This window comes from Muscardinus avellanarius, assembly GCF_963383645.1.
Source record: "Muscardinus avellanarius genome assembly, chromosome: 1".
Classification (NCBI taxonomy): Eukaryota; Metazoa; Chordata; class Mammalia; order Rodentia; family Gliridae; genus Muscardinus; species Muscardinus avellanarius.
This window is the reverse complement of record NC_137786.1, coordinates 234,985,675-235,001,505: the sequence shown is the minus strand read 5'-3', so window position 1 is coordinate 235,001,505 and position 15,831 is coordinate 234,985,675. Positions and strand designations below refer to the sequence as shown.

The 15,831-nt window shown below is 55.7% G+C and overlaps 1 protein-coding gene across 1 annotated transcript in view; it reads left to right on the top strand.

Annotated features, from left to right (window-relative positions):
* Window positions 1-7,709: 7,709 nt before the first annotated feature.
* CPT1A (carnitine palmitoyltransferase 1A) overlaps window positions 7,710-15,831 on the top strand; it is a gene marked incomplete at both ends in the record, with an annotated part of 33,224 nt that continues 25,102 nt past the window's right edge. The window contains 4 exons of the mRNA XM_080693644.1: window positions 7,710-7,850; window positions 8,630-8,769; window positions 13,021-13,195; window positions 15,513-15,617. Coding sequence (XP_080549770.1) covers window positions 7,710-7,850; window positions 8,630-8,769; window positions 13,021-13,195; window positions 15,513-15,617 — 561 coding nt within the window. The remainder of the gene's footprint in view (window positions 7,851-8,629; window positions 8,770-13,020; window positions 13,196-15,512; window positions 15,618-15,831) is intronic.

The following is a 15,831-nucleotide window of genomic DNA, read 5'->3' as shown; positions in this document are numbered from 1 at the left end:
AGCCCGGTTTTTTTATTCTTTATCTTGAAACAGGGTCTCGCTGAGTTGCAGAGGCCTCGCTAAGTAGCTGAGGCTGGCCACGAACTGCTATCCTCCGGTCTCAGCCTCCCGAATGCTGGGATGACAAGCGCGCACCACCACGCCCGGCTTCATTTTTAATTTAAAAAGGGGCAGGTGCAGCCCGGCGTGGCGCCACAGCCGTCACCCCAGGCCTTGGGAGTTGAGACAGGAGGATTGTAGGTTTGAGGCCAGCCTCAGCACTGCAGTGAGACTCGACTCTGATCACCCTGGGGAGAACCCTGTGCTCAATCCCTAGTACCACCACCCAACAAAGGCCTGCCTCCGCCATGGCGTCCCCTCGCCCCACGCCTTCCCCGTGCGTCCTCCCCTGGAGAGACCCGTGCCTGGTGGCCGTCCTCGGCAGCCCAGGGCTCCGGTGCAGCAGCTTGGACACTGAGGCCCGTGCTGCAGGGCTGCCCGTGGTTGGCTTTGAGGATGAGATTTATCTTGGTGTTTTAGGGGGGCCAGCCAGCTGGGAAGCAGGGTGTGGAGGCCCCCAAGCGGGGGCCTTGGAGGCCGAGTCTGGAAGGCCTTTGCCCTTGAGGGCCTGGGAGGGAAGGAGCCGATGCTGTATGGTTTACCCTTCCTTCCTGTTTCCTGTTAAGCAACAGGTTGCTGGCCTGGATGCCCTGGGAACGCCAGGCCGGGCTCTGGACCAGAGAAGGGCCCTCGGACTTCCTTGAGCCGCTGGGTCTAGGTCTTGGCTCACCGTGGCTGCTGTTTCCAGGTGGCAGAGCCGCCGGGCTGCATCCCTAGCCACTTGCAGGTGGCAGGTGGCAGTCCCACAGGGCAAGGGCCAGGGCTCCCTGCCCAGGGGGAGGCAGCTGGAGCCAGGTTGAGTCAGCTGGGGCCGCATGGCGGCCTGGATGTCCTTTCTCCACGGTGGGCGTGGTCGGCCGGGCCCGGGGCTGGTGGCTGGCCAGATATTTCCATGATGATAGCCCTGCCCACACTCATTTATCTCTTGGTTTGGGGGGGCAGCTGTCTCCCCATGGAGTGAGAGGGTTGTGCGGAGAGACAGAGCCTGGGGCCTGAGCTGTGCAAAGCCTCTATACAGGCTGGGACAGAAACACGGCAGGTTCGGAACCAGCCTCAGCCACTTAGCGAGCCCCTCAGCAACTTAAGCAAGATCCTGATTCCAAGTTAAAAAAAAAAAGGACCGGGGGTGTAGATCAGAGGTAGACTGCTCCTGGGTCCCAGCCCCAGAACCGCAAACAAACAAACAAACAAACTGCAGTAACGGATGGCACCTTGAAAGTGTTTGGTCGTCTCTGTCTCTCAAGGTCGGCGGGCAAACGCGGGCACCACGACGCCTGTCTGAGGTTGGCAGATAAGAAGAAGGAGCAAGAGCCTGCCTGGCATCTTGTCCCAGCCCGGTTACACGTCTTGAGAAGGGCCAGGCGCCTCGGCCTCAGGTGAGGCATGCATCTGTGATACCACTACCTGGTGACCAGCAAGACCTTGTTTCAAAACAAGTAAAAAATAAAAAGGGCTAGGGGTGAGGGTGTGTAGCTCAGAGGTAAACTGCCCCTGGCTTCCACCCCTCATGGGGAGGGGGATCCAGAGAAGGCTTTGGTGTGTAAATGTGAATATCCACCCTCCAGTGTTGTGAGGCAGTGTTTTGTTTTATGTATGCATGTATGGATGTATTTTGTGGCACTGGGAATGGAACCCAGGGCCATTCTACCTCCCAGCTACGCCCCCAGCCCTATTTTTTATTCTTTATCTGGAAGCAGGGTCTCACTAAGTAGTGGAGGGCCTCGCTGGGTAGCTGAGGCCGGCCATGAACCCGCGTCGCGGGGTCACGGGCAGCCCTGCGTTTCACCTTTGAGGTCCTGACAGGCTGTTTTCCTAAACGACTGCGCCATTCGACATCCTCCCACCAACCGGGTTTGGCACGAAGATTGGACCGGGGGCATCCCACTGCTGAGCTACCACCCCCTTCAGGGCTTTTTATTTTTTTATTCCTGAAACTGAGTCTCTCCAAGATACCGAGGCTGCCCACAAACCTGTGATCCTCCTGACTCTGCCTCCCGAGTCCTGGGCTTGCAGGCATGGTAATCCCAGCACAGGCTTTCGCTTCCCGCCCACCCTGTGGGGCGGGATGTGGCCGCTCCCGAGGCGTGGCCCGGCATGTCCTGCTGGCGGCAGTAGGCCCTCCGACAACTGTGTCTTTAAGCGTGGGCCCAGGGAAGCCGGGGAGCAGGCAGGGATTTGCACGTGGGTGATTCTCAGGCCCAGCTGTCCGGCGCCAGCGCCTGCCTGGGCAAGGGCGGTTTAGGACAGCCCATCTCAGCTGCTGCAGACCTAGAAAGATAGCCCGCTACAGGGGCAGCCGGAACTCTTGAAGGTACTCCGAAGTTGTCAAAATAAGCAACCCCTTATTTTTTTTATTTTTTATTTTTTGGTACTGGGGATGGAACCTAAGGGCATTCTACCTCCAAGCTACACCCCTAGCCCTATTTATTCTTTATTTTGAACCAGTCTCACGCAGTTGCCGAGGGCCTCACTAAGTAGCTGAGGCTGGCCTTGAACCAGGATCCTCCTGTCTCCACCTCCTAAATTCTGGAATTGCAAGCGTGCGCCACCACGCCCGGCTGCAACCCCTTCTTTAAGTTCAGTCCATTTGAGCCAGGCATGGTGGCGCCCACCTATAATCCCCAGTACATGGAGGGCTGAGATAGGAGGGTCACAGGTTCGGGGGCAGCCTCGGCTGCTTAGTTTGATTCCAGCTTCAGCAACTTAACAGGACTCCCAACAACCTAGCAAGATCTTGTTTTGAAACAAAGTTAAAATAGGCCTTGAGATCCATGGACAGGGAGGGGCCAGGGTGGCCTTGACTGCCTGCAGAGCCCCTTATCTGGAGCTCTGTTCCTGATAATGGAGGATTTACAGGCTTGGGGTGATCTGGAGGTCACCTGGGTAGCCTTGAGAATGCGAGCTGGCTCAGTGGAGCTGGCTCAGTGGCGCCGGCCTGTAAATGAGGCTGAGGCAGAAGGATCACAAGTTCAAGGCCAGCCTGGGAAACTTAGCCAGACTTGTCCCCGAGTAAAAGAAGCAACAGAGGAGATGGCAGCGTTCAGGGTGGCGTTGGGGAGGCTGAGACAGGAGGATCGAGGTTCGCGGGCAGCCTCAGCTACTTAATGAGGCCTTTTGCAATTGCGTGAGACCCTGTTTCAAAATAAAGAATAAAGTTAGGCGTGGCGGCGCAGGCCCGTAATCCCAGCGTTTGGGGCCGAGTCAGGAGGATCGCTGTTCGCGGGTAACCTCGGCTACTTAGTGAGGCCCTTTGCACTCAGACCCTGTTTCAAAAACTAAGAAGAAAAAAAAAAAAGCAACGTGGGATATAGCTCAGAGGTAGAATGGCCCTGCTGGGTTCCCTCCCCGGTACCACAAAAAATAAAAATAAAAACTTTAAAAAAAGAAACAACAGCACAGAGTGCGTAGCCCAGTGGCCGCGCCGGCCCGCGCGGGGTGTAAGGCCCAGCCGGGTCAGAGCCGTCCACTTTGATGTTCTTTCCAACATTGGCCGTTCCCCTGCGGCAGCTGCTTGTTAGCGGTGGTGTTGCTTTCAGACCGGGGATTCAGCCAGGCGCTGTGGCGCACGCCTGTCCTCCCCGTGCTTGGGAGGTGGGGACAGGAGGATCGCGGGTTCGAGGCTGCAGCAACTTAAGACTCTCAACAACCTAGCGATCGTGTGTGGGAGCGCAGTTAGGTAGGGCTGGGGTGTTAGCTTGCAGGTAGAATGCCCTTGGGTTCAGTCCTCTGTAACACACACACACACACACACACACACACTCACTCACACACACACTCACACACACACGATCCATGCCTTCAAAGTTGGCCGCGGGCTGGCTTGGTGCCTGCCAGCAGTGCCGAGCGCTGCGTGTCGGGGTCTCGGCTCAGGCTCCACCAAGTGGGCCGTGGGCTGGCCTTTGGGTCCGTGTGGTCCGTGTCCCCCCCTCCGTCCCCGCGTCTCCACCGGGCGACCCTGGTGACATTTCCAATGCGGGGTCCACAGGAGGATTCTCAGTCGCACCCCGACTCTCCCTGGCTGGGAAGCGGCCTGCGGCCCGTTCATCAGCAGGTCCAGCCGGACACCTCTGAAGCCCGGCTTGAGTGGGCCATTGTCCTGCCTGTCACCACAGGGCCAGGCCTGGCCCCTCTCCTGTGACTTCAGCTACCATTGGTCTTGTTTCTTAGTTTTATTTATTTATTTTTTGTTTGTTTGTTTTTGTGGTACTGGGGATTGAACCCAGGGACATTCTACCTTCGAGTTACACCCCCAGCCCTAATTTTTTTTTTTTTTTTTTTTGGCAGTACTGGGATGGAAACCCAGGGGCTTTCTACTTCTAAGCTACACTCCCAGCCTGCCCGCCCTTCTTTCCTTTCCCCTTTCTTTCTTTCTTTCTTTCTTTCTTTCTTTCTTTCTTTCTTTCTTTCTTTCTTTCGTGGGTCTGGGGATGGAAGCCAGGAGCGTTTGACCTCCGAGCTACAGCCCCAGCCCTATTTTTATTCTTTATTTTGAAACAGGGTCTCACTAAGTGGCAGAGGGCCTCGCTAAGTAGCTGAGGCTGGACGCAAACCCCGATCCTCCTGTCTCAGCCTCCCAAATGCTGGGGTTACAAATGTGCGCCACCACGCCTGGGCTCTCCAGCCCTCTTTTTGACTCTTTACTTTGAAACAGGGTCTCACTAAGTTGCAGAAGGACTCACAAGATGCTGAGGCCGGCTGTGAACCTGCGATCCTCCTGTCTCAGCCTCCCAAATACTGGAATTACAAGCGTGCACCACCACGCCTGGCTGTTTCTCTTAATTTTGAAACAGGGTCTAAGTTGCTGAGGCTGGCCTCAAACCTGTGACCCTCCTGTCTCAGCCTCCCGTGTTCTGGGATGCCAGGCGTGTGTCACTGCGCCTGGCACTTTTCTTGTTTGCCCCCCCACACACACACGCCATGCAGTCACCAGGGTGGACTTTGGAGCGGAAGCAGTAACTGCTGCCCCTTCCAGGAAGCTCTGGGGTGGTTCTCCATTGCCTTGGCACAGAGCGCAGCCACCTCCCCCGAGCTGCCTCTGTGGCCACCCCTAAAGCCCCCTCTTGGGCCCAGCCCATGACCTGGGCCTCCCACTCTCTGGCCCCAGCCCCGCACTGTTTTTTTTTTTGTTGTTGTTGTTTTTTTGATAATGGAGGTGGAACCCAGGGGCATTCTACCCCTGAGCTGCACCTCCAGCCCTATTTTTTATCCTTTATTTTGAAACGGTCTCGCTAAATTGCAGAGGGCCTCACGACGACGTAGCTGAGGCTGTCCTCAAACGTGATCCTCCTGTCTCAGCCTCCCGGATGCTGGGGTTACGAGTGAGCGCCACCGCGCCCGGCTCCAGCCCCTCTGCCCGGCTTGGTCCCTGTCCTTGGCGGCTGGCCTCTCGGCCGGGGTCTCCTGGGAAGTCCCTTGGCAGCCCTTTCCCGGCACCCCAGGCGTGAGCATTGCGCATCTGCTTGCCGTTTGTTTCCTGTCTGTGCCCGGGGCCAGGTCCGCCCTGGGCTGGCACCTGGAAGGCAGCCAGCGAGGACCTGTTGATTGAACACGTGGGTGAAAGTTGGTGCCTTGCAGGGGCCGCCAGGGGGACGGTGGCTGTGTGCTGACGAGCCAGGCTGAGCGAGCTGGGGTTCCTGGAAGCCCTTCGACCTCCGGCTACACTCCCAGACCTATTTTATATTTTTTTGAAACCGGGTCTCTTAAACCAGTGTGGCTGGCTACGAACCCGCGCGATCCTCCTGTCTCCGCCTCCCAGGCGCGGGGATGACAAGCGTGCGCCACCACGCCCGGCCAAGCTGGACTTCTGCGACCGGCATCTTTGAAGTCTTGATAGCTACTGATTTTTTTTTTTTTTTTTTTTTTTTTTGGTGTTGGGGATTGAACCCAGGGACATTCTACCTCAGAGCTGCACCTCCCCCATCCCTAATTTTCTTTATGGTACTGTGGATTTCTTGCTAGGTTGATGAGAGTCTCACTGTTTACTGAGGCTGTCCTCAAACCTGTGATCCTCCTGTCTCAGCCTCCCAAGTACTAGAATGACTGAGTCACCACACCTACCTTTTTATGGTGGGTTTTTTTTTTTTTTTTTTTTTTTTTTGGTGGTACTGGGGTGGGACCCAGAGGCCTTCTACCTCCGGGCTACACTCCCAGACCTATTTTATACTTTATTTGGAAACAGGGTCTCACTGAGTTGCTGAGAGCCTCATTAAGTAGCTGAGGCTGGCTTCAAACCTGCGCGATCCTCCTGTCTCAGCCTCCCAAGCGTGGGGATTACAAGCGTGCGCCCCCCACGCCGGCTTTTATGGTTCTTGATAGTTTTTTCTTTATATATTTATATATATATGTGTGTATGCATATGTATGTATATGTATATATGTAAGTATGTAAATTACTATATACAAATATATATTTTGAAAATTCAGCTGGGCATGGTGGCGCACACCTGTAATCTCAGTACTTGGGAGGCCGAGACAGGAGAATTACAGATTCAAGACCAACCTCAGCAGTATAGTGAGACTGTCAGCAACCTAGTATGACTCTCTTTCAAAACAATATAAAAAGTTCTAGGTCTGCAACTCAGGTAGAAAGCCTCTGGCGTCCACCCCAGTCTACCCTCATAAACCCATTTAGGCTCCGTGCAGTGGCCCATGCCTGACATGCCAGTACTTGGGAGGCTGAGATAGGAGAATCACAGGTTTGAGGCCAGCCTCAGCAATTTAGTCAGACCCTCAGCAACTTAGCAAGATGCTGTTTCAAGCCGGGCGTGGTGGCGCATACTTATAATCTCGGTCCTTGGGAGGCCGAGACAGGAGGATCACAGGTTCGCATCCAGCCTCAGCTACTTAGTGAGGCCCTCCGCAACTTACTGAGACCCTGTTTCCAAATAAAGAATAAACACTGGGGCTGGGGGTTTAGCTCAGAGGCTCAATGCCCCTGGGTTCAATCTCTAGTACCACCACAGAAAAAGACCCTGTTTCAAAATAAAATAAAAAAAAATGAGGGCTTGGATATGGAACACGGCTGGGTCCAATCCCCGGTCCCCTCCCCAACACTGAAGAACAGACCACAGGTAGATTTCCTGTCTGTCTGTCTGTCTGTCTGTCTGCCTGGCCTGCACCCCGAGCTGTCGCGGGGGTCTCTGGGAGCAGTTTCCTGTGGCTGGCCAGGGTGAGCCGGTGCGGAAGCGGCCTGCCCGGGCGGCACACTTCGGCGCCATGACCAGGGCCCACGGGCACCAGCGTTGGCCCCTGAGGAGGAAGCCGCAGCCCGATCCGTGAGCCGCTCCGGAACTTCCTGCGTGTCCTCTTAGGGAAGCCAGGGAGCTGGCATCTCAGAACGGCCTTGGCCCCCGCAGCGTGGCGCCCCGGTCCTGCCCGGGTCCTGCGTGGCGGGCAGGTGCAGGGCTGCGGCACGCCGGGGTTCCAAGGGCCTCCGCATCACCCAGGCCCCGATGGGCGAGGGCGCCAAAAACAGGAGCCGTAATGAAAAGCATTAAGGCAGCTGAGCGGGGGTGGGGGAGAAGACCGGCGCTCGGGCAGGAGGCATGTGCCCGGCCCCTGGTGCCATGCCCTGATTCCCTCTCCTCTTCCCCTTCCAGGGACTCCCCCAAGATGGCAGAGGCGCACCAAGCCGTGGCCTTTCAGTTCACCGTCACCCCGGACGGGATCGACCTCCGGCTGAGCCACGAAGCCCTCAAGCAGATCTGCCTCTCGGGCCTCCACTCCTGGAAGAAGAAGTTCATCCGATTCAAGGTGGCCGCCTGCGCCCCGTCTCCCCGCCTGCGCCCTGTCTCCCCGCCTGCGCGCTGTGAAGGAGCTTTTCAGACCTGCAGGGGGCTCAGAATCCACGGTTCCTCAGCGCTTAAGGCCCGTGGGACCCCTTCACATGTATATTAGCTCACGGAATTCTCGACAAATCCTGTTTGGTTGTGTGTTTTGTACTGGGCATTCTAGCTCTGAGCTACACTCCCAGCCCCCCCCCCCTTTTTTTATTTTGGAACGGGGTCTTGCTGAATTGCTGAGGGTCCTCGCCACATTGCCGAAGCTGGCCTCGAGCCTGCGATCCTCTTATCTCAGCCTCCCCGATGGCTGAGTTTAAAATTTTTTTTGAACTGTAAGTTTTCAAACATACAGGAAAGGGAAGAGACCAGATTACAAAGCGGAGCACCGACCTGTACCGCTCTGCACTTGGTCTCAGCTGGGCAGGACGTCGGGGGGCCCAGGGATGTCCTCCCCTGCAGGTGTCCTGAGCCAGACGGGTGCAGCCTGAGAATCTGCACGGCGCGGGGTTACCTGAAGTCGTCCCGGTGTCCTGGGACGCTCTTGGGGAAACGCGGCAGGGAGATTTCGGCGGGGAGGTCGAGGAAGGGGAGGGGCCGGATGTGCTTGGGCAGCTGTGCCTGTCACCGGCAGCGGTGGCGCGGTCCCGTCACCCATGTGGGTGCAGCCGGCGCCTCCTCCCGGCCGGGGCGCAGCAGGGCCGCAGCGTGCTGCGGGTTGGCGCTGCTGACGGCCGCCCTGTCTGTTTCTAGAATGGCGTCCTCACCGGCGTGTTTCCGGGGAGCCCCTCCAGCTGGCTCATCGTGGTGGTGGGCGTGGTGTCGTCCACCTACACCAGAGTGGACCCCTCCTTGGGGATGATCGCGAGGATCAGCCGGACCCTGGACAGGACGTGAGTAGGGCCGTCGAGCTGCCCCCGCCGGGGAAGCTGCGGGTTTTCCTGCCGTCCTTGCGCACCGCACCGTGCTCCCAGGGGCCTCAGGGCTGCGGTCCTGCCCGGCGTCCGAGCCTTCGCTGCCCCTCCCACCCGGCCCTCTTCCCCGTCCTCCGTGTCCGCGCTGCGAGCCCCCTGCGATTTGCAGGCGCTTTCTTCTGGAGAACAGGCTGGGCACCCACGGGGAGGTGCCTTGGGTGCCTGCGAGAGGGCCCTGGTTCAGCCCCAGCACCCAGAAAAAATTGAAAAGTGGCGCAAAACTACACACACAACTGACAACTGGGTTGAGTTCTGGTGACTGAAACCGCTGGGAGGCTTTAGTTTAGCATGTGGCTATGCGGTACTGGGGGTGGAACCCAGGGACGTTCTACCTCTGAGCTGCACCCCCAGCCCTATTTTTTAGTCTTTATTTATTTATTTATTTAGTTTGGTGGTAGTGGGGTGGAACTCAGGGGCTTTTCTACCTCCGGGCTGTACTCCCAGACCTATTTTTTTTTTTAATACTTTTTGGAAACGGGGTCTCACTAAGTTGCCGAGAGCCTCACTAAGTAGCTGAGGTTGGCTTTGAACCTGTGCCATCCTCCTGTCAGCCTCCCAAGCGCTGGGATTACAAACGTGCGCCACCATGCCCGGCTTTAGTCTTTATTTTGAAACAGGGTCTCACTGAGTGGCAAAGGGCTGGACTAAGTAGCTGAGGCTGGCCGCGAACCCAGGTCCTCCTGTCTCGGCCTCTCAAATGCTGGGATTGCCAGCGTGCCCACCACGCCGTGAGCAGTGTGATTCTTCTTAAGACTACTTGAGTGGGTGCCCCTACTCCTGGACCTTTATTTTCCAGGGTTTACAGAGGATCCTCTGCACCCCGCTCCCCAAGCAGGACGCTTGGGGTGACAGAGAGGACACCCACTTCCTCGGGACCTTGTGCTGGCCGCACTCTGGCTCATGCCCTTATAGGTGTCCGCAGGAGATGAAATACACACTCCCAGGCATGTTGCTGGAAGCACGCCGGGTCTGGGCGTCCGCCAACCTCCTTGTCTGCCTCAGGACTGAGAAGCGGGGCAGGAACCGCTATCTCCTTGTCATCAGAAGCAGGTGGGAAGGCCAAGCGTGGTGGCGCACACGTGTCCTCCCAGGACTCGGGAGGCGGAGGCACAGCGATCCCAGGCCCTGGCCAGCCGCAGCTACTGAGTAACACCCTGTTTCAAAATAAAGAATAAAAGCCAGGCTGATGGCACACGCTTGTAATCCCACTACTTGGGAGGCTGAGACAGGACTGCAGGTTTGAGGACAGTCTTAGCAAGTAGTGATAATCTCGTCGACCCAGTTAGACCCTGTTTTATTTATTTATTTATTTTGTGGTACTGGGGGTGGAACCCAGAGGCTTTCTACCTCCAGGCTATGCTCCCAGACCTATTTTATATTTTATTTGGAAACAGGGTCTCACTAAGTTGCTGAGAGCCTCACTAAATAGCTGAGGCTGGCTTCGAACTTGCACGATCCTCCTGTCTCAGCCTCCCAAGTGCGGGGATTACAAGCGTGCGCCACCACGCCCGGCATAGACCCTGTTTTAAAATAAAAATAAAAGCCAGGTATGGTGGTGCGCACTTGTAATCCCAGTACTCAGGAGGCTGAGATTGGAGGCTCACAGATTCATGGCCAGCCTCAGAAACATAGGCCCTCAGCAACTTAGGCCCTGTTTCAAAAAGAATAAAAAATAGGGCTGGGGGTGTAGCTCTGAGGTAGAATGGCCCTGGGTTCCATCCCCAGTGCCACAAAACAAAACAAAAACCCAGACGGCAAACCAGGCTTGGTGGCTCATACCTGTAATCCTAGTACTTGGGAGACTAAGACAGGAGACTGGCAGGTTCAAGGCCAGCCTCAGCAACTTAGCGAGACCCTGTTTCAAAATAAAAAGTAGAAAGAGCTGGGGGTGTAGCTCGGTGGTAAAATGCCCCAGGTTTAATCCCTAGCACCGCCTAAAGTAAAAACAAAACCCAAACCACGCAGGTGGCAGGTGTGGTGGCCCGGGCCAGGGCTGTCCCCGTCTTCAGTCCTGAGAGCCAGCGGCCCGGCCAGCTCCCCTCCGCGGCCCCGACTGCCCTCCAGCCCGGGCTTAGCACCGACTTAATTTATTCTCTGCAGTGGCTGTCTCTCACAACTGGGTTCTGTTTAGGCGTGCGGGCTATTTAAAGCTTTTATAATCTGGGTCTTTATAAGATTTGTTTCTTTGAGCCTATTTTGGTAAATGGGGCCATCCTTGGCCCAAATTTAGAAAGGCCGGGCTAAGGGTTAGCCTCTTCCAGTCTCGAGGGCAGCTCTGGAGCCGTCGCCTGGGGAGAAGCTCCAGTATCCCTAAGCTGCAAGGCTGGCTGGCTTCCTTCCTTCCTTTCTTCCTTCCTTCCCTCCCTGTGCTGGGGCTGGAACCCAGGGCTCCACGCATGACAGGCGAGGCCTCCACCATGGAGCTGAAGCCATAGAGTCATCTGTACTGTGTGGGGCCGTCTCTGTATCTGTTCCTACAACGTCATAAGAACCATGTTCTTTAGAAGAAAGCTTTTGACTGTCCCAAGTACAGATAGGCATATATAAAAAATTCTGAAGCCGGGCGTGGTGGCGCACACTTGTCATCCCCGCGCTTGGGAGGCGGAGGCAGGAGGATCGCGCAGGTTCGAAGCCAGCCACGTGCGCTGGCTTAAGAGACCCTGTTTCCAAATAAAAAAGTATATAAATAGGTCTGGGAATGTAGCCCGGAGGTAGAAGGGTTTCCAGGAACCCCAGTACCATCAAAAAATAAAAATAAAAAAAAAATAAATAAAAAATTCTGAGCCAGGCCAGTGGTACACGCTTCTAATCTCAGCACTTGGGAGGCTGAGATAGGAGGATTTCGAGTTCAAGGCCAGCCTCAGCAACTTAGCCAGACCCTGTTTGAAAAAAATTTTTTTTTAAATGTTAAAGGGCTGGGGGTATAGGTCGTAGGTGAATGCCTCTGGGTTTAAACAGACACACACACACACACACACACACACTCACACACTCACACACTCACACTCCTGGGCATACTGCCCACTACAGTGACATATGTCTGTAATCCTAGCTGTTCTGAAGGCAGGGGCAGAAGAATTGAGCCTCAGCAGCTTAGTGAGACCCTGTCTCAAAATGAAAAAGGGCTGCGGCTGGAACGTAGTATTAGCACGCCTCTGGCTTTAGTCCCCAGGACTATAAAAATAAATAAATACGTAAATAAAGTAATTACATTTTAACCGGGGTGGTGGCACACATTTGTATTCCCAGTACTTGAAGGGAGAGACAGGAGGATCGCAAGCTCGAGGACAGCCTCAGCAACTTGCTGAGACCCTCCACAACATAGTGAATTCCTGTTTGAAAATAAAAGAATAAAATAGGGCTGGGGTGCAGCTCAAAGGCAGACTCCTCCTGGGTACCATCCCTGGTACCACAAGGGCACGGGCACACACAAGTTTTGTTTTGTTTTGTTTTGGTGGCGGTGCTGAGAATTAAAGCCAATGGTGTTCTACCTCCGAATGACACCCCGACCCTTTTTACTTTTCCTTTTTAAACAAGGTCTTGCTTGTTTTGAATTTCTTATGAGTAAGTGTAACCCATGAAGGTACGTTCAAGCAGAAAAGAATATCAGAAAGAGCAGAAAAAATGGCAGATCGGGTTGTTTCATTTTTATTATTTATTTTTCACTGGGGGTTGTACCCAGGGGCATTCGGCCTCCAAGCTACACCCCAGCCCCTATTTTTTATTCTTTATTTTGAAACAGGGTCTCACTAAGTTGCAGAGGGCCTCACTAAGTAGCTGAGGCTGGCCGCAAACCTGCCATCCTCCCGTCTCAGCCTCCCGAATGCTGGGATGACAAGTGTGCGCCACCACGCCCGGCCGTGTATTTTTTTTAAGAGGTGTGGTCTCACCGCGTCACCCTGCTGGCCTCGAATTCCTCCTGGGCTCCTGCAGCCCTCCTTCCTCGGCCTCCCAATTAGGGTGGACCGCAGGCGCACGCCACCGCCTGGCCACGGGCTGGCGTATTTCGCAGCCGGAGGAGAGCCTCTGGGTGCGGGATCTCTGGACTCCTCAGTTCTCCCCTTGATGCGGCCAGAGCAGACGGCTGGGCACCCTGTCTCCTCTCTGCCCTGGGCTGCTGCTTGACCTGTGATGCACCTCGCTGGACCTGTCCTCTGTCTGTCTCCCCAGCGGCGGCTACCTGTCCAGCCAGACGAAGCAGGCCGTGAGCGGCGTGCTGTTCGGCACCGGCCTCTGGGTGGCGCTCGTCCTCACGATGCGGTACTCCCTCAAGGCCCTCCTCTCCTACCACGGCTGGATGTTCGCCGAGCACGGCAAGATGGGCCGCGCCACCAGGATCTGGATGGTGAGCGCGTGTCCCTAGTGGGGGCGCCCCAGGACCCCTGCGCCTCTGACGCTTGGCCCTTTCTCTGGTTGCTGGAGAGGTGATCCAGAGAACTCAGACATGCCAGGCTGGCAGCTGTGGCCCTGCAGACAGAGGTGCCGTCACCCAGGGGTTTGCAGCTCCTCTGAGCACCCTGCGGCCAGGCCCTGGCACTCTCCTCAGCTGCGCCATCAGCTGATTGGCAGCCCCCTCCCCTGCCCCGCGTCCCCCAGCTGCGTGGGCCCAGCCCAAGAGCCCTGCGCCGAGGGCTAAAGGTGGCGCCCTGTGTGTGGGTCTTTGTCTAAATCAAATTGCTGTTTTGCTGTACTGGGGATGGAACCCAGGGGCGTTCTACCTCTGAGCTCCACCCCCAGCCCTGTTTATTTTTTATTTTGAGACGGGGTCTCGTTAAACTGTCGAGGCCTCCCTAAGTTGCTGAGGTTGGCCCCTGACTTGAGATCCTCCTGTCTTCGCCTCCCAACAACCAGGGCTACGGGCATGTGCCCCTGTACCCAGCACCATTTTTTTTTTTTTTTGAGCTACATCCCCAGCTCTAAGTTTTATTTTTTATTTTAAAACCGAGTCTCACTGAGTTGCAGAGGACCTCACTAAGCCGCTGAGGCTGTCTGGGAACCGTGATCCTCCTGTCTCAGCCTCCCGAGTGCTGGGCTTACAGACGTGCGCCCCCACGCCCGGCTCCCAGCATCATTTAATTGCTTTTACGAGCTCAGATCTTCTGGAAAGTCCACCATCCAGGGCGGGGCTCGTCTCTGGGCCTCATGGGCTGCCGTCCGTGGGGATCGGCCCCTGTGAGCCCCTGTGGGCCTGGAGCGGGCCCCGCTGTGCCCGCCAACCAAGCCGCGGAGACTCTGGCTCTCCTTGGCTCTCGGAAACCCACCTGGGTCTTTGGAGCTGGGCATTTTGTAAAGGAAAAGTAATTCTGTTAACCCACGTTTTATTTATTTTGTTTCTTTTTTGGTACTGGGGATGGAACCCAGGGACATTCTACCTCCTAGCTACACCCCCAGCCCTATATTTTTTAGTCTTTATTTTGAAACAGGGTCTCACTGAGTTGCAAAGGGCCTCACTAAGTAGTTGAGTCTGTCCACGAACCAGGATCCTCCTGTCTCAGCCCCCTAGATGCTGGGATTACAAGAGTGCGCTACCATGCCCGGCTTTTATTTTTTATATATTTATTTATTTTCTTTTTTTTTTGCAGTACTAAGGATTGAACCCCATGGCATTCTACCTCCAAGCTACATACACCCCTAGACCTATTTTTTATTCTTTATTTTGAAACAGGGTCTCACTGAGTTGCAGAGGGCCTCACTAAGTGACTGAGGCTGTCCATGAACCAGGATCCTCCTGTCTCAGCCTCCCAAATGCTGGGATTACAAGAGTGCACTGCACCGTGCCCAGCTTTTATTATTTATTTATTTATTTATTTATTATTTTTATTTTTTTGTAGTACTGAGGATTGAACCCAGGTGCATTCTTACCTCCGAGCTACACCCCCAGGTGTATTTTTTATTCTTTATTTGGAAACAGGGTCTCACTAGGTTGCTGAGAGCCTCACTAAGGAGCTGAGGCTGGCTTCGAACCTGTGTGATCCTCTTGTCTCAGCCTCCCAGGTAGAGGGATTCCAAGCGTGCGCCACCACGCCTGGCAGTAACCCATTTATGAAGAGTCCTAAATGATTCTTAGGAACCCAGGCATGCTGAGATTTCCCCTGAAGCCTCTTCCTTCTGGGCTCCTCCTTGGTCATTTGAGTGCACGTGGTCGGTTTGTCGACCCTGACGGAGCAGCCCGTCTGCACCTGCGGCCGCCCTGTGCCGTGTGGCGCCGCTGAGGCGTGCCGACCTGGCCACGGGCCTCCGGGGTCACCGCGGTGCCACACAGCCCCGGGCTCCACTTTCTCCCAAACCCATTTCCTGCTATTTTCTGATGTCTAGAGCAGCACAATTTGACTCCTACATGGAGCGGAGATGGTTTTCCACAAAGTAAGCTTAGGCTGGTGTCTCTGAGCCGAGTTTTAGCACCCCTGGGTGCTGGTAAGTCACCACCGCCCCCGAGCCCGGGCCCAGGAACGCCCTCGCTCCCTCACCACGAGGTGGCCAGCTCCTACACCAGGCCTAGGCCATCTGGCCAGAAAGCGCGGGCGCCGTGCTCTGCCCTGGCCCCGGGGCCGGGCACCTGGACCTCCCTGTGGGAAGCAGGAGTGAGCGCGCAGCGCCAGGGCTCGCCGGCGGCGATGCGCCACGGAGCGGCCTCGTCTTGAGACGTAACTTTTCCTCGGCAGTGCATGGTCAAGATCTTCTCTGGCCGAAGAAAACCCATGTTGTACAGCTTCCAGGCGGCTCTGCCCCGCCTGCCCGTCCCAGCCATCAAAGACACCATGAGCAGGGTAGGTACGGCAGCGTCCGCATGCAGCCTGTGTCTAATTCTGATACAAGTGGCGATCTGGGGTTTCTCCTAATTAGCGCTCGGAAATACACCTGGGAAGATTGGCATAATCGTTTCTAATGTATCACTGGATCTTTTTGTCTGTCTGTCTGTCTGTCTGTCTGTTTGCAGTACTAGAGATTGATCCCAGGGGCATTCTACCCCTGAGCTATACC